Here is a 25931-nt window from a genome sequence, read left to right as displayed (position 1 = left end):
AATAATCTTCGTTGAAGGAACATCAAGCTGGGAGCTTAACCACCAAGGATACACATCATATTGAAAGGACAAGCAGGTAAGAAGAGGGGCAAGTAGCTCCATTGGTAAAATAATGAAATCAAATTCTTAGAATGAAATGACATTAGATCAGAAGTTGCAGAACCCTTTTGATAGATTTAAGAAATTGAAAAGGTATAAAGATCCTGATGGGAGTTATTTATCAGCCACCAAACAGTAACCAGGTACAAACTAACAAAAGGAGGTAGAAAAGGTATGTAAACAATGACAATGTTATGATTGTTAGCACTGACATGTTAGCACTGGGGAACTTCAATATGCAGGCAGATTGGGAAAATCAGGTTGGTGCTGGATCCCAAGAGAAGGAATTTGTAGAATGCCTATTACAGTAGATGACTTTTAGAGGAGCTGGTGCTTGAGCATACTAGGAAAAAGGTAATTTTGAATTGGGTGCCCTATAATGAACTGGTTTTGATTAAGGATCTTAAGGTAAAGGAACTTTTAGGAGGTAATGATCATAGTATGATAAAATTCACCCTGCAGTTTGAGAGGGTGAAGCTAAAACCAGATGTATAATAGTTGAGAGAAGGTAACTACAGAGGCATGAGTGAGGAGCTGGCTAAAGATGATTGGAAGGGGACATGAGCAAGTATGTCAGTAGAGCAGTTTCTGGAGTTTCTGGAAGTAATTCAGAAGACACAGATCAGTTCACCCCAAAGGAGAAGAAGCATTCTAAAGGCAGGATGAGGCAACCATGGCTGGCAAGTGAAGTCAAAGACAACATAAAAGCAAAACAGAGGACAATACAAAACAGCAATAAGTTAGCAGGAAGCTAGAGGATTGGGAAGCTTTTAAAAATCAACATTGGATATTGGACCACTGGAAACTGGTGCTAAAGAGGTAATAATGGGGAACAAAGAAATGGCTGAGGAACTGAATATCATTGTGGATAACTCCAGCAGCATGCTGGAAATCTGTGAGTGTCAGGGCAGTCACTATTACTAAGGAGGTGCTTGAGAAGCTGGAACATCTGTAAGTTGATAAATTACCTGCAGCAACAAACAAACTGCTGGAGGAACTCAGCAAGTTAGGTATCTGCGGGGGAAGGGGATTGTTGACCTTTTGGGTTGAGTCCCTGCTTCAGGATTGATGCAAGTCTTGACTTGAACAATGAACATCGAGAGTGCTTGAGGGGAGATCTTGGGGAAAAAATGTCAGTTCATAGCACAGCATCAATTAAAGTGTAGTAAATCCCCACATATTATGGTAAATATGATGGGGCATGATTTTAAAGTGAGAGGAGGAAAATATGGGGGATGTCAGAGATAAGTTTTATTACGCTGAACACACTGCTAGGGGTGGTGGTAGTAGAGGCATTTAAGAAACTCTTTGATAGGCAAATGGATGATAGAAAAGTGGATGGCTCTGTGGGAGGGAACAGTTAGATTGATCTTGGAGCAGGTTAAAAGGTCAGCACAACATTGTAGGCTTTGTACTGTCCTGTTCTATGTTCTGTTCTCACCAGTTTTTAATCTATGAGCAAAATTCTGCTACATAATCATGACAGATCCTAAAATGCACCATTTGCTGCTACATATCCTACGCTGTAACAGTCACTGCTTGCATGCTACTTCGGGATTCCTAATGTAGTGAAAGGACGTATACAGATGCAAGCTAAATATGTGCCACTCTCCCTTAAACTGGCCAGCTGAAGAGAGTGAGAAAAGTGTGGAAGCATTGTTAGGATATCAATGGACGTGCATAAAGATTTTGGGGCAGACAACCAACTGGGGAAAAGCCACAGCAACCTGGTCTCTGTCACTGAGTCTGACTGTGGCTCAGAAGGGGAGCAGGAAGAAGAGGAGTGATAGGGGATTCCATAGTTAGAGGAGCTGAATGAAGATTCTGTGTTTGTGAAAGTTACATCTGGATGATATGTTGTCTCAGACGCCAGGTCAGGAACATCTTGGATTGGCTCCACAGAATTCTGAAGGGGAGGGTAAAACAGCTAGAAGTCATAGTACGTATTAGAACCAACAACACAAGTTAGAAATAAGGTCCTGAAGAAATAGTATAGGGAGCTAGAGAACAAGAAGAAAAGCAGGATTTCAAGGGTTATAATTTCTGGATTGCTGCCTGTGCCAAATGCCAGTGAGGATAAGAATATGATAATTTAGCAGATGAATACATGGCTGAGGAATTAGTGCAGGGGGCAGTGTTTCAGATTTCTGGATCATTGGAATCTCTTCTGGGGAAGGAATGACCTTTATCAGAAGGATGGGTTAAACTTGAACTTGAGGGGGACCGATATACAGTCGGCCCTCCTTATCTGCGGGAGATTGGTTCCGGGACCCCCTGCGGATACCAAAATTCGTGGATACTCAAGTCCCTTATTTAATGTGATCAGTGCGGTTGTCTTTAGGACCCAGCAGAACCCCAGACTTTATTTAACATGTCTCCGTGCAGTGGACATTAGGACCTGGCATTGCAGCTCTGAATCTGTAGTGTTTCTGTTCATGAAAATAATCGCGATCACAATTGAAACTAAGGTGGAAGTAAAAGCAATCGGAAAGAGGTGAAACACCATTGGTCATTAGAAAAGCGTTAGGCTATAGTCGGTCAACGATCGGAACAATTTTAATGGAACATGTGAAAGGCCCTGCCCTGGTGAAAGCTACAATTATTACTAAGCAACGCAGTGGTTAAATTATTGAAATACATATGTTTCTTAAGTGTTTTATATGCATAGAAAGGTAGAATATGTACTATATACTAAGAAAAACATTTGACTAACTGACGCTAAATAATACCGGATGTACCTGTTCCGACCTCAAATCCGACTTAAAGACGGACTCAGGAATGGAACTTATTCATAACCTGGGGACTGCCTGTACTTTTAAGTCATTTCTAGATTACTTATAATACCTAATACAATGTAAACACTATGTAAATAGTTGTTATACAGTATTGTTTATGGAATAATGACAAGAAAAATAGTCTGTACATGCACAAACAACGAGTGCTGGAGAAAGAACTTCCGGGTTTTTCCGATCCATGGTTGATTGAATCCGCGCATACAGAATCCACGGATAAGGCAGGCAGGTTTGCTAGAGCTGTTGGGGAGGGTTTAAACTAATTTGGCAGGGGGATGGGGTAGTTGGTATACAAGTACCAACAACATTCCTGGTCAGATGCTGAGGAACTGTGCAGCCTAGCTAACAGAGGTCTTAATGAACATCTTTAGTATCTCCTTGAAACAGTCCCCTGTCCCTGCAGGCTTAAAGGCTGCCACCAACATTCTGGTGCACAAGAGAGTGATGGTGACCAGCCTAAATGATTACTGCCCAGTGGCAATGATTTCAAACAATCATGAAATGCTTTGAGCGGCTGGTAATGGATCTTATAAAATCCCATTTTCCAGCTGCACCTTCCCCCTTTCTTCTCAGTCCTGAAGAAAGGTCTCGGCATGAAACATTGACTGTTTATTCATTTCCATAGATGCTCCTGACCTGCTATGTTCCTCCAGCATCTTGTGTGATACACTGGACCCTTTCCAATTAGCCGACTGCTCAAACAAGTCCACTGAGGACGTCATAGCCTCGACCCTCCAATCTGTCCTGTCCCACCTAGAAAAACAACGTCTCATATGCCAGGATATTGTTCATCAACTTTAGCTCTGCATTTTAACACGATCATTTCTCAGAAGCTGGTGGATAAACTGCACTTGTTGGGACTCAACACCTTTCTCGGTAACTGGAACTTGGACTCCTTGATGGAGAGACCCCAGTCAGTACGAGTTGACAGCAACATCTCGAGCTCCATCACGCGGAACCCCCAGGGTTGTGTGCTCAGCCTGATGCTGACTCCTGACTGCACAGCCAGGTTCAGCTCAAACCTCATCATCAAGTTCACTGACGATACTACAGCGTTGGCCTCATCAACAGTGAGTCGGCACACAGAGAGGAGGTAGAGAGGCTTGTCAACTGGTGCGAGAACAACAACTTGAGTCTCAACGTGGACAAGACTAAAGAGGTGAGTGTGGACTTCAGGAAGGTGCGGGTCGACCGCTCTCCATTATACATCCATGGCTCTGCTGTGGAGGGAGTGAAGAGCACAAAGTTCCTTGGTGTGCACATAACTGACATTCTAACTTGGACCCACACCACCACCTCATTAGTTGAGAAGGCACAGCAGCATTTACAATTTCTGAGGAGACTGAGGCATGCAAGCCTCCTTGCCTGCACTCACAACTTTTTACAGGATCACCTTGTCTGGCTACATCAGTGTGGTACAGAAACTGCAAGCCATTGGACCACAAGACCCTACAGAGGACGGTAAAAACTGCAGAGAGGATCACCAGGGTTTCCTTCTCCACTATTTGACACACTTACAAGCAGTGTTGTAGAAGAAGGGCCCAAAGGATTATTGAGGATCCCTACAACCCATCCCACAGTCTCTTTGAACCATTACTATCAGGAATGAGGTACAGGAGCATCAGGACTAGGACTGCCAGACTGGGTAATAGCTTCTTCCTTCAGGCTGTGAGACTAATGAATACCCTTCTCAGCACCGAGGTCTCATCACTAGGACAGCAAATAGTTTACTTTTTACTTTACTGCACTGTTTTTCTGTTTACCTATGCTGCACACTACATTCATTGTGAATTACATTTTATTAACTTATTAATGAGCCAAACTGCAGTCAGCAGGATGAGTTGAAGTGTGTCCTTAAGTTAAAAAGTAGGTTCAGCAATGGAACAATGAAGATAAAGCAAAAGGGAAGGAGAGTGCGGGAGAGATTATGAAGGTCTCCTGAATAAATGAAAAGACCAAATGTTTAGAAAGGGTTAAAAGTTTAACTTCCAGTAACATGGGGCCAAAATTGAAAAGGGTCATGAATAGATGACCAAAGGTGTTATTTAAGAATGCATGCAGTAATTGGAATAAGGTAGATGATCTTCTAGTGCAGTTAGAGTTTAGCAGGTATAACATTGTTGGCATCACTGAGTCATGGCTGAAAGAAGATCAGAGTTGGGAGCTTAATGTCCAAGGATACACAAATTGTATTGAAAGGACAGACAGGTAGGCAGAAGAGGTGGGGTGTCTCAGCTGATAAAAAAATGAAATCAAATCCTTAGAAAAAGGTGGCATAGGATCAGAAGATGTAGAATCCTTGTGGGTATGTTGAGAAACTGCAAGGGCAAAAAGCCCACTGAGAGTTATATACAGGCTTCTGAACAGTAGCCAGGAGATGAGGATTACAAATTACAACAGGAGATAGAAAAGGCATGTATAAAGGGTAATGTTACAGGGGATTTCAGTATGCGGAAGATTGGGAAATCAGGTTGGTGCTGGATCCCAAGATAAGAAATTTGTAGAATGCCTATGCTTTTTAGAACAGCTTGTGGCTGAGCCCACTAGAGATAAGGCAATTCTGCACTGGGTGTTGTGAAAGGCACCAGATTTGTTTAGGGAGCTTAAGGTAAAGCAACTCTTAGGAGACAGTGATCATAATATGATAGAATTTAACCTGCAGTTTGAAAGGGAGAAGTTAAGATCAGATGTATCAGTATTACAGTGGCATGAGAGAGGAGCTGGCCAAAACTGATTGGAAGGGGACACTAGCAGGGATGATATCAGAAAAGAACTGGCTGAAGTTTGTGGGAGCAATTCAGAAGGGCAGGGTAGATACATCACAAAGATGAAGAAGTACAGTATTTTAAATGGAAGATGATGCAACTGTGATGAACAAGGAAAGTCAAAGACAGCATAAAAGGAAAACAGAGGACATACAATATAACAAAAAATAGTGGGAAGCTAGAGGATTGGGAAGCCTTTAAAGGCTAACAAAAAACAACTAATAAAGCAATGAGAATAATGAAACATGAGTGTAAGCTAGCCAATAATATAAAAGAGGACATCAAATGTATTTTTGTTTCAGATATATAAAGAGTAAAAGAGAGCCAAGAGTGGATATTGGACTGCTGGAAAATCATACTAAGAGGCAGTAAAGGGGGACAAGGAAACGACAAATGAACTCGATATTTTACGTCAATATTCATTTTGGAAGACACCAGCAGTATGCCAGAAATTCAAAAGTGTCAAGGGGTAGAAGTACATAAGTTTAGTTGTTATTAACAAGGAAAAGGTGCTTGGGAAACTAAAAACTCTGAAGGTGGGTAAAACATTTGGACAAGATGAAATTCACCCAGAGTTCTGAAAGAGGTAGCTGAAGAGATTGTGGAGGCATTAGTAGTGATTTTTCAAAAATCACCAGGTTTTGTAACTGTTCCAGAGGACTGGAAAATTGAAAATGCCATTCCACTCTTTCCACAGGAAATTATAGGCCAGTTAGCCTGACTTCAATGGTTGGTAAGATACTGGAGTCCATTATTAAGGATAAGGTTTTGGGATACTTGGAGGAACACGATAAATAGGCCAAAGTCAGCATGGTTTCCTTCAGGGGAAATCTTGCCCGACAAATCTGTTAGAATTATTTGAGGAAATAATAGGCTAGATAGACTAAAGAGAATGTTGTTTACTTGAATTTTCAGAAGGCCTTCAACAAAGTGCAGCATATGATGCTGCTAAACAAGATAAAAGCCCATGGTTATTACAGGAATGACACTAGCATGGATAGAAGATTGGCTGATCAGCAGGAGACGAAGAGTAGGATTAAAGGGGGTCTTTTCTAGTTGGCTGCTAGTGACCAATGCTGGTGATTGGTATTTGAGCCACTTCTTTTCTCAATGATTTGGAATTGATGGCTTCAATTGGATGATACAAAAATAGATAGAGGGGCAGGTAGTATTGAGGAAGCAGGAGTACTCAGACAGATTAGGAGAATGGAGAAATAAGTGGCAGATGGAATATAGTGTAGGGTAGTGTATGGTCATGCCCTTCTGTAGAAAGAATAAATACAGAGTATCTTCTAAATGGGGAGAAAGCTCAGAGATTACAGATGCAATGTTAGCATTCATTTCTAGAAGACTAGAATATAAGAGCAAGGACAATGCTCAAGCTTTATAAGACATTGGTCAGACAGCACTTGGAGCACTGTGAGCTGTTTTGGTCCCTTATCTAAAAAAGGATGTACTGACATTGGAGAAGGTCCAGAGGAGGTTCACGAGAATGATAGGGTAAACATATGAGGAGTGTTTGATAGCTCTGGGCCTGTACTTGCTGATGTTTAGAAGAATCTGGTGTAAACCTATTGAATAATAAGAGGGCTAGGTAGAATGGACTTTGACACAGTGTTTCCTATAGCAGGGGAGTTTACAGCCTCAGAATTGAAGGACATCTCTTTAGAACAGGATGAGGAGGAATTTCATTAGCCAGAGGGTGAATTTGTAGAATTCATTGGCACAGACAGCTGTGGAGGACAAGTCATTGGGTACATTTGTTTGATAGGTTCTTGATTAGTCAGGGCATCAAAGTCTATGAGGAGAAGGCAGGAGAATGGGGTTGTGAGGGATAATAAAGCAGTCATGATGGAATGGTGAAGCAGACTTGATGGACCAAGTGGCCAAATTCTGTTCCTATATCTTATGGTCTAAGACCTACACACAGACCTTGTACAGTGTTTTACTTTTGTCTTTCCTGGCAGCAAGTGAACTGCAGGTTTAAGTCATGTATATTTGTTTAAAAACATGAATAAAATTACATGCTAGAAAATACAGAGAATGCATAATTTTAAGTATGGGTGGGAAAAAGATTAGAAAATAAAAAATTTTCTGTTAAGTTCAAGATGATGTTAATTTTTATTAGGCTGCTTACCTTGCACAAGGCGATCGTTGCCTTGAGAGGCTTAAACAGAAATTGTGGTCAAAGCCTTCCATTAGCTTATTCTCAATGAGGTTTCCAAGTACTACAGGTTTTCTCAGATCAAAGTAAGTGTTTGCCACTGGGGCAATTTCACCTTTATGAACCAGAAATATATATTAAATTTCTACACCATTGGCTTACCCCCATTTGTAATACAGAACAGAAAGCCTCTGATTAAATATCATTGCTAGGTTACAAAAATTTTGTTTCTCTTGACATAAACATCCGTCCTGCTCTCATGAGGTGTTTTGAAGAACACTGTGCAAGTTCTCATCATCCTGGCCAATACTGTCTCATAAAATATCGCGATGATAGATTATCTGATTACCAATTAACAGCCATCGTAGAAGCTGCATGATTCATACTGTCTGCCAGATTTCCTGTCTCAGATGTAATAATACATCAGAAGCCTTTCATTTGCTAAGGCCATGACGCTACTATAAATGGAAATTTAAAAAAAATACTAGAAAGCATTCTCATAAAAACACAAAATGCTGGCAGAACTCAGCAGGCCAGACAGCATCTACAGGAGGAGGTAGTGACGATGTTTTGGGCCAAAACCCTTCAATTGCTGCAGCCCACCTGATCACAACAAATATATAGATATATTAAATATATCTATTTAATTTTACATCTTTTACATTTCAAACTCCTGATGAAGCGTTTCGGCCCGAAACGTCGTCACTACCTCCTCTCATAGATGCTGTCTGGCCTGCTGAGTTCTGACAGCAATTTTTCTTTTTATTTATTTCCAGCAACTGCAGATTCACTTGTTTTGCCTTAGAAAGCATTCTCAATGTTTTGTACCCAGTGTTAACTAGTTATTGCCTTGAAAGGTCATCTGTATAAATTGAACTTCGCTTGAGATGTTTTTATGCTTCAATGCAATTACTTCTCATTCTTCTAAGTTCAATGGAATATGGACCATTTCCTTAGACCCTCAATGAAAATTTTGCCACTTTGGTAATTAATTAAGTGAATTATTGCTGAACTTTCCCAATTTCAAGTATATTCTTTGGCAAGGAGACAAGACATGTACACAATGTTCCAAGACTCTATTGTAGGTATGTCTTTAATCTTGTATTCAATTGTCTTCTGTGTAAAGGTCATTTGCCTTTCTTAATGCATAGCATACACGTGTGTTAATGATTTGTGTACAAAGGTATTCAGGCTCCTCTGAGCACCAACAACTTTAAATCCCTCACCATTAAAAAACTCAGTTTGATGACTTCCATGTTTTCCATATTATATTCAGTCTACCAAGCTCTTGTCCTTTCACTTAAGGTTTATATTTCTGAATCCTCTGCACCTACTTGCAGCCCACTATCACCTTGCATTGTATTGTCCGTAAATATGGATATATTTTACTTGATCACCTTATCCAAACCAATATGGATTGTGAACAACTACCAATTGCTGCAGCCCACCCGATCACAACAAATATATAGATATATTAAATATATCTATTTAATTTTACATCTTTTACATTTCAAATAAAAGTTTAAAAACCTTCAGACATGCCTCATAAAATATAATTTTTATTCCCTGGTTCATTCTGGTAACCTACCCATTGCAAAACCAATAAAATGGAGAAATAGTGAGTGGAATAGCTGAATGTGTATGCATTTAAGCCAAACTAAGCCAAGGGTGGGCGATTATATGTCTCAAATTTAAATTTTCAACATTCCTACTTCTCTACCCTTTTGTAGAAAAGAGTAACAAGTACATTCTTACCAGTTGGAATTAATGTCTTGTCAACCGGTAGATAGTGATCAGCTTCTATTGAAACTTCATGGTCATAGATATTGGGGGTTCCCTAAATGAGAAAGAAGGAAGAGAAATGTTGAAGCTGGAAGTATTACAGCAAAGTGCATTTCATCTCATTCTGGTGTTCAACTACCTCCACAATCTCAGCCCTCCCTCACTCTGCAACCTTGTCCAGCTCTACAGATTTAGGGATCTCTATAACTCTGGCCTCTAAGGATCCCTTAATTTCTATAGCCCACAACTGGCAGCTTTTAGCCATCCAGACAATAAAGACAATAAAATCTCACTTCTAACCAACTTTCCCCAGTTCTCTCAAATTGCTGGCATGTTGCAGGTGTCATCCACAGTGAAGTTTGATGAAACATACTCATTCAGTTCATTTGTCAATTCTTTGTTCCCCACTACCACTCTCCGAAACCATTTCCGTGCAGTCCAATATCCACTCTCACCTCTCTTTTATATCATTAGTTTAGCTTACCTTTGTGTTTCAGATTTTAGTTGCCTTCTGTTGGTTTTTAAGAGCTTCCTAATTCTCTAGATTCCGAGTAGTTTTTGCAATATTGTATGTCCTTTTTTTTATGCTGCCTTTGACTTTCCTTGTCATCCACAGATGCCTCAACCTCCCTTTAGAAAGCTGCTTCTTCTTTGGGATGAAATTATCTTACATCTTCTGAATTACTCTCAGAAGCTCTAGCCATTGTTGCTCTACTGTCATCCTTGATAGTGCTCCCTTGCAATCAACTTTAGTCAGCTCCTTTCTCATGCCACTGTAGTTACCTTCACTCAATCGTAATCCTAATACATTCAATTTTAACTTATCCCTCTCAAACTGCAGGGTGAATGCTAGCATTTTATAATCATGGCCTTCAAAGGATTCCTCTGCTTGAAGCTAAACAAATTTGATTCATGGAGTAATACCAAATCCACAATTGCCATTTTCCTTGATTGAAAACCTGATTTTCCCAGTCTACTTGCATACTGGGGTCACCCATGGCCATCGTAACATTGCTTTTTACGTGCCTTTTCTATCTCCAATTGTAATTTGTACTCCACATTCTGGCTATTATTTGGAGGCCTGTATATAACTCCCATCATTATTTATATCCTTAAATAATTTAAAAATTTTTTATCCACAAGTATTCTGTATTGTCTGATGCCATGTCGCTTCTTGCTCTGGATATGATTTAATTTTTTTATCAGTAAAGCCATCTCTTCCCCTCTGCCAACTTGCTGGTCCTTTCGATATGATGTGTATCTTTGGATATTTAGATCCAGTTGTGATTTTCTTTGTAATGCCCACATTGCAGTACCTGCAAATTTCTAAATGTGCTATAAACTCAGCTATCTAATTTTATATACTGCATGCATTCAAATATAACATCTTCATCCCTGTATTCCCCACCCCATTTCTCAAATCTGTCTGAAGTTAAATTCTTATTCTTTTCTGAACTTTACCTTGTACTTTTATTCTGGACCCTTCAGTAACATCTCTTGCACCCTTCTTCCCTTTCATTTTATCTATATTTTCGAATCTGTTGAACCCTATTATTTAGTTTAAAGCCCTAGGTTTGCAATTCGCCAGGAGCTTGGTCCCATGACATAGTTCAGATGGAGTCCAAAAAATTGTAAGATTCTCCTTCAGCAATACTGGTGCCAATGTCCTACAAATTCACGAACAGTAAGAAAGAACAGACAAGCCCACGTGGTACCTAGTGATAATCTTGGCTTCACGTGGAGCCCTGGAAATAGCTTTGGAACATAGTGAAATACCAGCTAAAAGTGGAGACTGGGCAGAGAGGAGAACTAAATACTATGAGGCAAGGAAAAGAAACCCAATTTGTAAAATATCCTACCTTACAAAATTTTTCACACTTGATTGATCCTTTACAGTTATGACTTAATTTGCATTTAGATCCCATCATTACTTCTAAGTTAGAGAAGGGACTTCCCAGCACAAAATGACACAAATGGAAAAAAAACACCAAGGGCTATGTGGGAGGGAAGGGTTTGATTAATCTTGGATTAGGTTAAAGTGTCAGCACAACATTGTTAGTTGAAGGGCCTGTTCTATATTCTAAAAAGGAAGCTGTCCCCCGCCCATCTTAAAAATAATTAAGAGTTCTGCAGAGATCCAGGCCACATACCCCAAGGGGGGCCACTACTCCCAGTGATGTGAGTGGATCTCAAACATACACCTCAGCAAACTTGACATCGAATGCCCCCAAAAGACTGGTAACTGGTATCCCTAGCATATAGGAAAGCCCACTCCACCAGCATTGTTTGTGGTCAGGCTTCATTGCCTCATAAGGGAAGATCCCAGATACATAGAGTTTCTCTGACTGTGGGCCTGATTTATAATTCTTTTAAAGAAAATTATCAAAGAAGAGAAACTCCTTCCGGAAGGCTCAATAATTAGTGTAAGGTAACTTGCACAATTTCTGGATGGTAGTGAGAACTAAAAATAATCCGTTGTTATGACCTGGAGTATAGAAAATAGCATAAAATACCTTAGAGTCAAATCAATATTCACTGAATGACATACACTGTTGTAACGGAAATATGTAAGTCAAACTGGAGACAGGAGTTGTCTGAGATGTACAAGATTAGTGATTTTCTACTCCCCTCTACTAATCTCATTCACCAATCAGCCCATAATTCAACAGTATTTTACTTTTTATCTCCTATTCTGGGTAGCCTCTGACCTGCTGGCATGAACATCGGCTTCTCTTACCTTCCTGTAATTTCTCCCCCCTCCCCTTTATCTCCTTTTCTATTCCCCATTCTAGCTCCCCTCTTAGTCTTTCTCTTCCCCTCATCTGCCTATTACCCCACCCCCCATCTCCCCAGTGCTCCTCCTTCCTTTTCTCCGATGGTCCATTCTCCTCTCCTATCAAATTCCTTCTTCTTTATTCCCTCTCATCTGGCTTCATCTATCACCTTCCAGCTTGTACTCCTTCCCCTCTCCCCATTATCTTATTCTGGCTTCTTCCCCCTTCCTTTCCAGTCTTGATGAAGGGCCTTGGCCCAAAATGTTGACTCTATTTCTTTCCACAGATGCTGCTTGACCTGCTGAGTCCCTCTAGTATTTTGTGTGTCTTACTTTGGATTTCCAGCATCTGCAGTATTTCTTCTGTTTAGTATTTTGAACAATATCTGTATTTCCAGTGAGTGGGAAAAGCCTGTGTTTCATTAAGCCTCAGTATCTTCTGATTGCCAAAAACAATCTCTGGCAATCAATGGCCATTGCCCCCTGTAATTACTTTTCCTAGCTTGTAATTGTCAGGCAGAGAATGTGGGAAGGAAAGTTATAATGAGATATTGTTGCTTGTTAGGAACCTCGCTCCATACCCCTATTATTGTCTAAACTCCTTGATGGTTTGGAATTCAGATGGACTATAAACAGTGTGGAATATTCAATGTTATAGGCCAAGTTAAAGCATGTTACTTTTACTTTCACTCTATCCAATCACACCATTACTTATCGCTTTTGAACTTATTAGATTATGTTTACTTGTCACATGTACATCGAAATACTGAAACATAGTGACTTGCGTAGTTTGTGTGAACAACCAACACAGTCTGAGGATGTGCTGGGTGGGGGACAGCCCACAAGAGTTGCCACGCTTCCGGCTCCAGCATAGCATGGCCTCAATTTATTAACCCCAACATGTAAGTCTTTGGAATGTGGAAGGAAATCCACGTGGTGATAGGGAAAACGTACAAACAGCAGTGGGAGTTGAACTAGCGTCACCGGTGCTGTAAAGTGTAATGCTAACTGCCACACCATTGCACTGCCCCAAATCAAATGAACATACATGTCCAGCTAGATTGAAGTAGGAATGGTTGGTCAGGTTTATTGGTGTGGTTTTAGTGGCTTCAGCCTTGTAGTTAATAGTCAGTTCTTTTCCATCCAGCACATAAGTCACCCAGACTTTAAGCTCCCCAGGATATCCCTCTTCACCATCAGCACTCGTCATTGAAAATCTCACTCCATTGGGTAGGACTTCAGGCGTCCAAAGGACCTGCAGTGAAAATAGAAATTAAATAGCAACCAAAATTATCTACCAAGTTAGTCAACAAAATGGCTGTGAAAATTGGATTCGGATCTAATGTAGGTACAGGGGAAATACAATCAACACACTTTGCAACAGTAAAAAAGAGACTTGTATTTTATACAGAGGCTTCTTACAACCTCTGGACATCCAGGCACATTACAACAAATGAAATACTATGAAGTATAGATCAAAAACTGCAGATACTAGAAATAAACACAGATAATACTGGAAATACTCTACCGGTCAGGCTCCAGCATGGAAAGAGAAACAGGGGTGTTGCTGAAGTTAATGTTAACTGTTTCTCTTCCACAGATGCTGTCTAACTTAGAGTCACAGACTCATATGGCATGGAGACAAGCTATTCAGCCCAATCTATCCATATGGGTAAACTTCCCAATTCCCAGCACTTTGTCCATAGCCCTTTGTGTCTAAGAATTCAAGTGTACCTCTAAACATTTCTTAAGTGTTGTCAGTGACCCAGTTTTCACCACTTTATCAAGCAATGCATTCTACATACTCACCACTCTCCGGGTGAAGAAAGTTATTTCTCAGATCCCATCTAAATCTCTTCCTCCTTACCCTAAATCTAGGTCCTCTGGTTTTATCTCTCTCAGATTCAAACAAAGGTCTACATTATCTATGTAAAGGGGATTTCTTCTTTTTCTTTGTTACTGTGTATGTAATCAAAATGGCTTCTTTGTTCTGTTAAAAGTAAGAATGCTTTGTTGCGAGAGAGTGCTGGAAGCTTATTTGGGTTAAAATTTACTGATAACGAGAATTGTATTCCTTTGTAAACCAATTGGGATTAATGTTGTTCTTTCTTCTGAGTCTGTAAGCTATTGTTGGCAGGCTTTTGGGGAGATCGGCGCGAGGGGGTGAGAGAGAGAGGACGCGATGCTGTAAACGGAGCGAGGAACAGACCCCAAGGGGGGGGGGCGTCCGAGGCCAGGAGGTACCCTGAGGAGAGGAGACGAAGATAGATGTGTTTGGTTGACCACTTTGGGTGGTCCTGAGCTGTGAGTCGAGGAGTTCGGAGGGGATCGAATGGTGGCCAGAAGACTTCAGGAATTGAGCTCCAATGGTTGTGCACGAAGTGGTTTGGACTTTGATAAGTTTGGCGCCTTTTCTTTATTTTCTTTTCCTCCATATATACTGTATCGTTATTAATCACTTAGTTATAGTAATCTTTATAAATTGTACTCATTTAATCGCATATGGTGTACTGTCTGTTTTTGGGCGAGGCGGGGACATCACACAGCATCCACACCAGCTGATTACCCAGTTTGGTGGGGCCGACGGCTGCTCCCCCTAGACGAGAACGAGCTGAGCGAGCCTGAGGCAACCCAGGGGGTTACATTGTGGGGGCTCGTCCGGGATTGATTTCTGTGGAAGCTGTGTGATCACCCTCTTTAAATTATGTCTGCGGCAAAGAGCTGGTGTCCCTTTGTAGGGTGCGATGGTGGTTATCGCTGCATGTGTGTTGGGTGGGGTGGCTGCTGTTGGTAGCCCGGAGGTCGTTGTTCGAGTTCCGACTAACGCTGACGAAATGGTGGTGGGGCCATGGGTTGTCCATACTGTTCGGAGAGTGAGGAGTGACAAGTTGGGATGTTTCAGCAGTGGTAGGCTCCGCCCGGTTGTTGGAATAATGTCCAGCCCTAAAGGGGCGGAGATGTGGGCAGAGCGGACTTCTCAGTTGCTGGGTGAGTGGCAGTGCTTGGCTGAGGGAAAGCGACAGGAATTGGTTGGAAGTTTGAGTAGGCGGGCTGGTGGAGTTGTTAGAACTGTCGGGTACAATTACCTCGGGGTGACAGCTGTCAGTTATGTGAAAGTGTGGGAAAATGCGTGTGGTTTGACTGGAAGTCAAATGCCGCAGCTGGGGGGCTTATCATATCCGTGGCAGGAGATTGGTGGAAAGTTTTTAGGGTATCCCTTTTGGTTAGGAGGGCAGGTAAATTGCTTGCGGTGCCAGGGGGATCTGTCAAGGGGATCAGCTCCTCCCTCAGTTGTTCAGTTGATCCGAGAGGTGTCGGGAAACTTAGAGGAGGCCCAGTGGGGGAACGGCTTGGGGTCTCTGGGGGAGCACATTCCCAGCAATGGACCAAGGAACTCCCAAAAGGAACAGACCCTATTCCTGAAGACTTAGAGGGACCACGCACTCAGGTGTCGTTATGGATGGATGGATGGAAGCCAAGTTAAAGCCATCCTCGACACCGGGGCGCCGGTTAAGTTGCTGTACAGTTTGTTTTATAACCATTATTGGAAGCATTTACCCTTGACGACATTGAGGGCACTGGAGATTTGGGGTACCAGTGCCGGTGATTATCTAGACGACGGTTGTTGGTCAGTGAAAATGGAGTTCTTAGAGGCAAATGTGGAGGTGACTGAGGTTCGTGAATCGTTAATGCTGACGTGTCCGGAGACTGTTGAGACAGGCAGCGTTTCGGTTCTGGAGAGAACCAATATCCTGCTGGTGCGCTTGGGGGCCTGCCCGGAGGAGGCGGGTGAGCGCTGTTTGGAGGCATAGTCGATGCACCCAGAGTTTCGAGCTGCTTGTGCGGACGTGTGTAGCAGCATTGGGCCGATACCGAATTCAAACAAGAGCCGGTGGTGGTACGGCCTGGGGGAAGTATCTGAGGGTGAGACCCTCTTAGTGGACGCTGCGAAATACCACGAGGGAGGGGAGTTGACCGCTGAAGACACCTCGGTGAGAGAGAGGTTGCGGCGACTGGCCCCTGAAGCCGTGGAAGACGTAGGCAGCGTGTGTGTGGATTATATTGCGCTGAAGAGGCGGACTGTCAGTGACCAGAATATGGCCCTGAGGGCCGAAGAGGCGATGGCCTATCTGAGTGGTGCGAAGTGGTTTAAGGTGCTGGATCTGAGGAGTGGATGTTGCCAGATCCTGATGAGTGAGGCCGATAAGGAGAAGACGGCCGTTATAAATTCCCTAGGAGTCTTCCAGTCCGAAAAGATGCCACAGGGCATATCCGGAGCCCTTGCAACCTTCCTGCGGGGCATGTGGAAGACCACGGGGGATGTGGAGGTGTTTGGAGTTTTGGCATATGTGGATGATCTCTTGGTATTTGGATTTGCCTCAGGAGAATATGAAGTGAGGTTGTTGCAGGAGCGGCTAAGAACTACAAAGTTAAAGTGTTTTCTGGACACGTGCCAGGGCTGGCGAAGGTCGCAGCTCATGAGTGACTGTCTCTACAGAATCAAGTTTGAAATGAAGACGGAGAGACTGGAGAAAGTTGATCTGGAAGTAGTCATGAAGAAGAATACAGATTCGATGGATAATGTGCTGGATGTGTGGTACATGCTGCCTTTTGCTGACTTTCCCTCGATTGAGGAAGAGACCTTTGGCCCTTCTCCCACTGAGTCAGGTGTAGTGGGGAGGGTTAGCTGTGTGCAGTGGGGGGGCATGAGTGAGAGGTTGAGAGAGGAGTTGGTAGCAGGCCCGAGGTATCCCCAGTTGTGTCCAAGACTGAAGGGTTTAGGTGAGGGGGTACGGAGGTCTCAGAAGGATTAGGGAACTCCCAGATAGTTGGCCTATGTAGCGCCTGAGGAACAGGGCGTGAGGTTTACTGTGTGGGGAGGAGATGTCACTGTTCGTGCTTGGGTTAGGGTGTGTTGGCAGGAAAGGTGGCGAGTTATTTAATAGTCATGAGGACATGACTTTTATTTGGTGGGGGGAGAGTATAAAGGGGATTTCTTCTTTTTCTTTGTTACTGTGTATGTAATCAAAATAGCTTTATTTTGTTAAAAGTAGGAATGCTTCTTTGTTGCGAGAGAGTGCTGGAAGCTTGTTTGGGTTAAAATTTACTGATAACGAGAATTGTATTCCTTTGTAAACCAATTGGGATTAATGTTCTTTCTTCTGAGTCTATAAGCTATTGTTGGCGGGCTTTTGGGGAGATCGGCGCAAGGGGGTGAGAGAGAGAGGACGCGATGCTGTAAATGGAGCGAGGAACAGACCCCAAGGGGGGGGGGGGGCGTCCGAGGCCAGGAGGTACCCTGAGGAGAGGAGACGAAGATAGATGTGTTTGGTTGACCACTTTGGGTGGTCCTGAGCTGTGAGTCGAGGAGTTCGGAGGGGATCGAATGGTGGCCAGAAGACTTCAGGAATTGAGCTCCAATGGTTGTGCACGAAGTGGTTTGGACTTTGATAAGTTTGGCGCCTTTTCTTTATTTTCTTTTCCTCCATATATACTGTATCGTTATTAATCACTTAGTTATAGTAATCTTTATAAATTGTACTCATTTAATCGCATATGGTGTACTGTCTGTTTTTGGGCAAGGCGGACATTACACTCACAGACATTACAAGCAATAAGAGTCCCAGCAACACTCCTCACGGGACACAACTGGTTATAGGCATTCAATTGCAAAAACAACCTTCCACCATCACACTCTCCCCACTTGCCAAACGAATTTTGATCCAATTTGACAATTTGTCTTGGTTTCCACTGACCCTTGGTTACTGACCATCGTTGTCATTTTCTGTTTTTTAATTGTACTTGTGTAGTGCAGTGGCAGTTGTAGGAAACATGAAGCAAAGAATAGAAATTCTTTGATTCTATAAAATCTTCACATAGTAAAGTGCTGCTATCAGCCATGTTGACAATAACCAAAATATAGATAGAAAATGCTAGACATGCTCAGAAGATCAGGCAGCGAATGTGGAGAGGGAAACAAGGTAAATGTTAATGACTAAAATCACAAATATCTAAAGATCAATAACTTTTCGTTAGAGCTTGTTATTGATCTGAAATATTAACCTCCTTTTCTTTCTCTCCACAGATGCTGCTCAAATTGCCGAGCGTTTCAAACAACTTTTGTTTTTTCGTTCCACAGATTTTCAGCATCTATAGTTTTTTTCTTTTCCAAACCTGGATTAGGAATATTACACGAGGGATAAATATGCTTTCAGTGACCACTGTATTAGGTACACCTGTATACCTGCTTGTTAATGCAAATATCTTATCAGCCAATCATATGGCAGCAACTCAATGCATAAAAGCACTGAGACATAGTCAAGTGGTTCAGTTAGTTTGGAATCTGGTATTTGTAAGGCTAATAAAGAACCAGTGGTAGCAATTTTATTTGATGTAGAGAAAGCTTATGATATGTTATGGACACAGATGTTGCTGCTTAAACTGGAAAAGAAGGGAATAGGTGGTATAATGTCCAAATGGATTCAAGATTTTTTATGTGACAGGAAGATACAAGTTCGGGTGGGAACAACATTGTCTAAGGAGTATGAGATAGAGAATGGGACTCCACAGGGGAGTGTGAGTAGCTCACTCCTTTTTAATATTATGATTAATTATATTTTCTTAAATGTTGGCTCAGACATTTCCAAATCGATATATGCTGATGATGGTGCAGTGTGGAAGAGAGGCAGGAATTTAAATTATATAGTTAGGAAAATGCAGGCAGCTTTTAATGAAGTAGAGAATGGGGATGTTGGTGGGGTGCAAAGACTCAAGTTATTTGTTTTTCTAAAAAGAACATTACATCCACAATTGATCTTAAGTTATAGGGGTAAATCTCTTAAACAGAGTCAGTGGTAAAGTTTCTAGGTGGGTGGATGGACAAAAGGCTAACACAGAAGGTGCACGTGAATAAAATTTTAAAGAACTGTAAAAAAGCCCTTAATGTGCTCAGGTACTTAGTTGTGTGTGATTGAGGTGTGAGTAGGACAAACGTATATTGTATTGATCAGATTGCTCTTTGATTATGGATGTTTTGCTTATGGGCCAGCCTCACCAGCAGTCTTGAAGCCCCTAAATAAATTTCAAGCTCAAGCTTTGAGATTATGTTGTGATGCTATTAAATCATCCCAATTTTGGCATTACTGGTAGAAGTTGGTGAAGTACCTTTACATCTACACAGGTTACAATTAGTAATGATTTACTGGGTTAGTGTAAGAGGACTTAAAGTTGATCAGCCATTATTGGCAACGTTAGTAGAGAGTTGGGAACACTGCATTCATAAGGTGTTCAGTTTTGGTTGGATGGGAAATGAATGGGCACAAAGTCTTGGGTTGTTTAATGTAGATTATGTCCCAGCGTACCCCTTTCTGTCACTTCTCCATGGTTTTTCCCTTTGCCTGTGGGTTGATAGCCTTCAAGGAAAGATCAAGATGAAGAATGATCCTTATCAGTGGCACAGTAAATTCAGCAATATATGCAAGGCAGACATTATAGCCTTTTAAACATATCTACAGATGTTCCAGTGACAGGTTGTTCTGGTGTTTCTGTTTCTGTTCCAAAGTTTCAGGTGAGTATTAAGAAAAGATTACAGGACAAAATCTCAGTATTCACACCTGAGAAGGTTGCTGTCATTTTAGCCTTGGAATGGGTAGAAGTAGTACACCCTGATTATATAATTCTGAGCTCTGATTCACTCTTGGTTTTGACATCTATTAAAATATGTATTTCAAATTGTAAGCCAAACATTCTTCTTGAGATTGGATAACATCTGTTGAGACTGCAAGGTCTAGGCAGAGATCCATTTCTTATGGGTCTCTGCCCATGTAGGTGTAAAAGGAAACGAGGTGGCAGACATTCTTGCCAAAGCAATCACTTAAAATCAAGAATGTAAATGGAGTCGTGCCTTTGCATAAGAGGGAGATGAAAGACATAATTAAAAAGTCTATTTGATCACTGTGGCAACAAAGTTGGGATAAGGACAAGAAAGGATGGCAGGAACTCAAATGGGAGATGGGTGTACCAGGAGGGAAGTTATACTTACATGTTTATGTATTGGACATACTAGGTTGAATAATTTCTTCAGAATTGAGATGCATGATACAGTCATTTTGTAGGGAATGCTCTTGTCAGGAAACAATGCAGTATATACTGCTTGAATGCAGCTCCTCTACTGCACTCGCAGTGCGTATATATATATATATATAGCTAGTCAGCGAGTTAAACACCTTCTCAAAAATCACCCGATATGGAAGCCTTCTTCAGGGTATTTATTGAGATCTTACTTGTGAAAAGATATTGCTATTTCAAGGGCAAATAAATTGAGGATGAAGATGGATGGCTTTCCACTGTGCGCTTCAAATTGAATCCAAATTACCCGCAAGAAATGATATAAAAAACATTCTACATACAAAATGAACTGTGCCTTTTAAGGCCAGAACAATTCCTGCCTGCCATCCATAGGATGTCAAACTTAAATACTGAAACTAAAATTCAAACGATCACTTTCTGAAGTCTTTAGCAATAGAAGGATAGTCTCGGAAACTGGTCTTGAAAACAGTTTTACTACACAGTCTTTAACTGTTCCACTTTGAAAATACTGGCCTTAACAATGTTCCTCATGGTAGTCAACAAGAAATGCTGAGCCAGTTAACCATGAGGAGAGGGTGAGCTCATTAGCTTGGAGCCCTCTTGTGGAATGATCGGCTGGGCTGAAGTCATTAGGAACATAGTTCATTGACTCTTCTGAGTTGAATGCCTGATATGTTGGGTTCTATTTTGTACATAAGCATAGAATCTCCTTAAATACATAACTGAACACAACCTTGCTGTCGCTAAAGAACTTTGTACCATCTAGTTCATTGTCTAGCTCTTCTGTTATTATCTCTACCATCTCAACTGCTAGTATAGCAGCACTGAGTTCAAGTTTTGGTATGGTGAGATCTTGCTTGTGATCTCATTATATCCAATACATTTGTAACCTTCAGGTATGCAACACCAGCAATAGCTTTTGTTTATGCATCACAGAAAATACAGACTTCTTTCTTTTAGGCTGAGGAATTGCTGTGTAGGTTCTTGGAATCTTTAAACCTTTAAGATCCTGAAGGGAAGAACACCATTGCCGTCACTAATCATGTTTCTCTTTAGGGAGTGGGACATCCCTTCTATCTAAGCTCAACCTGCATCCCTGGATGCTGACTGGAGTAGCAGTACTCCAGAATCTCATTGTCCAGTTGGTGATCACGGAACTACAGGAATATGTCTCAATGATCATCTCTCCCAAGGAAGCCGTGGAACATTTGTTCCATGTCTGTTATCACTGCAATGGACTCAGTTTTGAAGCGTATGAGGACCCCGAACAGAATTACTGAGATCTAAACCATGCAAGAGCACATTGTTCAGTGATAGGCTTTTGAACTGTGCACTTGAATCAAGGGCAATTTGTTTTTGAGCAGATTTCTGGGGTTGGTAAACACCAACAATGGGCGAATAACACACAAAATGCTGGTGGAACACAGCAGGCCAGGCAGCATCTATAGGGAGAAGCACTGTCGACATTTCGGGCCAAGACCCTTCGTCAGGACTAACTGAAAGAAAAGATAGTAAGAGATTTGAAAGTTAGTCCTGATGCAGGGTCTTGGCCCGAAATGTTGACGGTACTTCTTCCTATCGATGCTGCCTGACCTGCTGCGTTCCACCAGCATTTTGTGTGTGTTGCTTGGTTTTCCAGCATCTGCAGATTTCCTCGTGTTTGAATATTGGGCGAATACCAGTTTTCTTTGTTGGGATCTGGTGGAGGAGTTAACTCAGCATAATTGTTCCTGAAGAGACTCTCCATGTAATGATCTTTCATTTCTGGATTCCTTCTCAATGTGCAACTGAGGGACGTGAGTCAACTAAGGACCTGTCCCCTGTTATTTAGTAGGAATTGTCATAGCGAGCAAAAAGGAAGGTGAGCTACCCAACAGTTTGACTTGCTTTTGCTAAACTCTTTTTCTTTATGATTCGAAGGAAGACCTCATCTTCAATGGAAGATGCCAGCTTATAATCATCTTCCAAGTGACAGAAGACCAGCTTGCCTAAATCTGGTTGTGCAGAGGTAAATATGTTGGGCACTTAGACTACTTACTAACAATCTTTTCTTTCAAACAGATTCTACTCTCACATGTCTGAAATTACTTGGGGACCCTTTCTCCAGGCTTAAATATGCTGACAGTGGGCTGATGAGCAGCATGAAGGCAGACCTCACCCATGATGACCCAGCCCAGGCCCAGCTGTTGGGCATAAGATGTGAATAACTATGTGCAGCTTCAGGAGTTAAAATTTCATTCGTGTTGCTGGGAATATGGTTGCACTCAATGAGGGTTGCTAAGGGTAAGTAGACCTCCCCACTTATTAACTCTATGACAAATCCATTGGCTTTTCTTTTGGCACTTCGGACCTTCCAGAATATGTATTTAAATGTATGGGGAAACAGAACTTGGTGAATACTGAATATGTCATAGAATGTTAATTTTGCCAAAAACACAATGCTCTGATCATCCAATCTCACATATGCTTTTATTTTTTGCTCAGAATTTCCCTTTGGGTAGATGTTGGCTAGAAACATTTAGAGCATGATTTGCCTTGGAAGCCTCTCCTGCATACCACAGTACATGAGGAAGTAGCTACATTTGATGGATGCTCAACTGGCTCGCCACTGTGCTCCACTATAGGTGTGCGGGAACCAGTAGTAGCCCAAAGTGTTGGCCTGAAAGAACAGTTGTTATGTGTTGGTCACTGTTGCACTCAGTTAAGTATGTGAGAGCTTTACAGTTTGTTGCTTGGTGTGCTGTTTGAGCACAACACTTAAAACATATTTAGTGCTCCGTTAGAAACCATCTTTGGTCTACAAGCAGTATTTCTCTGAATACTCTGCATTTCCTTAAGGGGTAAAGTTTCTTATGGACTGGACATTGTCTATCAGGGTTCATGATAAGAGTTTTTTACTTCAGTTCCGTTAACTTTGATAGGGGTTTTGGTTTTCCATGCATTTGCTGGAGACCTCTCTTTGAATGAGGTGTTGCCGGAAGTGGAGAGCACAAAACTAGGGCATTTCGCATTTCTCCATGTGGCAGACAAATTGCACAAAGGATGAAAATGACGGATGGGGGCAAAATGCTTTGTTTTATACTTGAACCCTTCAATTATCCACTGTTCTTTAAAAGTGGATAATTCATAAGATGAGCAATTTCTCCACTTTCAGATTTATTGCTCTTGCTGGTTCCAAGAAACTCAGTCCTAGTAGGTAACACTCATTTTTTGCAGTTCTAACAACAGATCTTCAAGCTCTAGTAGCATCCATGGTTCTTTGTGTGAGAGCTTTGGAAAATTATCAAATCTGCTGAAGAGAGATTCTTCATTTGCCTCTGGAGAGCCATTGCATTAGAACAGCCTCTGCCACAGCATTTGTTAACCCTTAGCTGGATTATCAATGTGAACTACTCTAACTCCTCTTGCATGTTGCAGTGACTCCCCACCAAGCCACTTATAGAGAGGTCTAGTTCTTTGGTAGGTTTGAGGTTTAGTCCTTCCACAGCATTGAGAAAGCTTGGATTCCAGGACGGATAACTGGCAGACTGAATGTCAAACACTTTTAGTCCTGCTGTGACCAGGTCTCCTGTGAGGTGCAAGGAAACATCCAATTGCTAAATTGAGATCTTTGGGACAGACACAGTTTAACATGGAAAGTTTGTTAGAACATCACTCCACAATGCTTGTCTAGCAGGAGCCTGTAGAGGTGTAGCAGGTACAGGAGTGAAATTATAAAGGAAATTACAAACACAGTAATGGTGCACTTGAAAGTGACTCAACCAGAGATTATAGCAAAAGGTGGAGGAAAAGAAAGTTAATAAAGGCAGGACCAAGACAGCAGCTTGGTTATGGAGTTGAAGACATGCATATAATTCTGAATGAATACTTTGCATCTGCCTTTACAGAAAAGGGATGATTAAGCCATTAATATCAATGAGGACTGTAATGATTTGGAAATGATAGACAGAGAATAGATTTATTAGTGTGCTCAGCAAGTTTAAAAGTGAATAAGTTGTGAAGCCAGGATAAAATGCATCCTAGGCTAATGAAAGAAGGGAGGAAATAGGCTAGGTTCTGTCTTTAATTATCCAGTGCTGTTTGACTATAGGTGTAATGTTACTGACACAGCACCTTTGTTTAAAAAGGGAGAAAGGGAATGGACTGAACAACAACAGGTCCCTCAGTCTGACATCAGTCATAGGAAAATTGCTAAGAAAAATTCTGAGGAGTGCATACATCAGCAGTAAGACAGAGACAGGACTGTCAGCATGGTGATCACGCCTGGTGATGTTAATGAATTTTTGAGGTTAACAATGAGTATGAATAAAGTTACAACGTTTGATGTAGACTTCATGGAGTTCAGTGAGGCACTTGAGAAAGTCATACACAGCAGATCAACCATGGAAGCAAGTCGTATTTGAAGAAAAGTGGAAGGTGACTTAAAAATCTGCAGATTATGAGAAAGCAAAGGTTGTTGAGAATTTTAGTAACAGGAGGGCTGCGTGTATTAGAGTTGTATAAAGCCCTTTGCTCTTTGTGATACATATAAATGATCCAGATTTAAATATAGGAATTGTAATTATGAAGCTTATCAATGGTAGGAAACTTTGTAGTGTTTTGAAGATACAAACAAAACTATCAATGAACTGACTGAGAATGAAAGCGACAAGCAGAATTCAGTATGGAAAAATGTGTAGTAATGCAAGGCAAACGTTAAATGGTCAGGTACCAATAAGTGCAAAAGAACAGAGAGATCTTGAGGTATCATGTCCTCAATCCTTCAAAGTAGTAGATCAGAAACATAAGTCGGTCATAAAAACATAGGGATCCTTTCTTTTGTTGATCAAGACAAAGTATACAAGAGTATGTCAGTCATGCTACAACAAGAGAAAAATATAGTTCAGCAGCAGCTAAAATCCTGTACACATTCTGGTTACCATGCTAGGAAGGATATCAACACACACAAAATGCTGGTGGAACACAGCAGGCCAGGCAGCATCTATAGGGAGAAGCGCTGTCGACGTTTCGGGCCGAGACCCTTCGTCAGGACTAACGACAGCGCTTCTCCCTATAGATGCTGCCTGGCCTGCTGTGTTCCACCAGCATTTTGTGTGTGTTGTTGTTTGAATTTCCAGCATCTGCAGATTTCCTCATGTTTGCTCTAGGAAGGATATGATTGCATTAAAGAGAGTGCAGAGAACACTTACATGGAAATTACCTGGGCAGGAGAGTTACTTATAGAGAGAGATTATCTAAGCTGGGCTTGTTTCCATTGGCACAAAAGAGATGCGGAGGATATTTAATGGCATAGAAGTATGAGGGCCCACGCAGTGTAATCAGAAAGGGCTTAGTTCCTTTAGCTGATGGAACAATAATTAGGCAGCACTGATTTAAATTAATTAGTGGTAGGATTATAATAATGCTGATGAAAATTATTATGCTCAACAGGGACTGGGGTACTAGAACTTACTACTTTTTCTTTTGCA

At 41.5% G+C, this 25931-nt stretch overlaps 1 protein-coding gene across 1 annotated transcript in view; it reads right to left on the bottom strand.

The window, feature by feature from the left end:
- The window catches only part of galm (galactose mutarotase), a 50770-nt gene that overhangs the window by 10741 nt on the left and 14098 nt on the right, over window positions 1–25931 (bottom strand). Inside the window, exons 3-5 of the mRNA XM_073051512.1 lie at window positions 13424–13630; window positions 9576–9657; window positions 7794–7935 (exon numbers count right to left, since the gene is read on the bottom strand). Of these exons, the coding sequence (XP_072907613.1) occupies window positions 7794–7935; window positions 9576–9657; window positions 13424–13630 (431 nt within the window). The remainder of the gene's footprint in view (window positions 1–7793; window positions 7936–9575; window positions 9658–13423; window positions 13631–25931) is intronic.

This window comes from Hemitrygon akajei, chromosome 7, assembly GCF_048418815.1.
Source record: "Hemitrygon akajei chromosome 7, sHemAka1.3, whole genome shotgun sequence".
NCBI classification, from domain to species: Eukaryota; Metazoa; Chordata; class Chondrichthyes; order Myliobatiformes; family Dasyatidae; genus Hemitrygon; species Hemitrygon akajei.
Note: the sequence above shows the minus strand (reverse complement) of the source record. Positions and strands in the feature narration are given on the sequence as shown.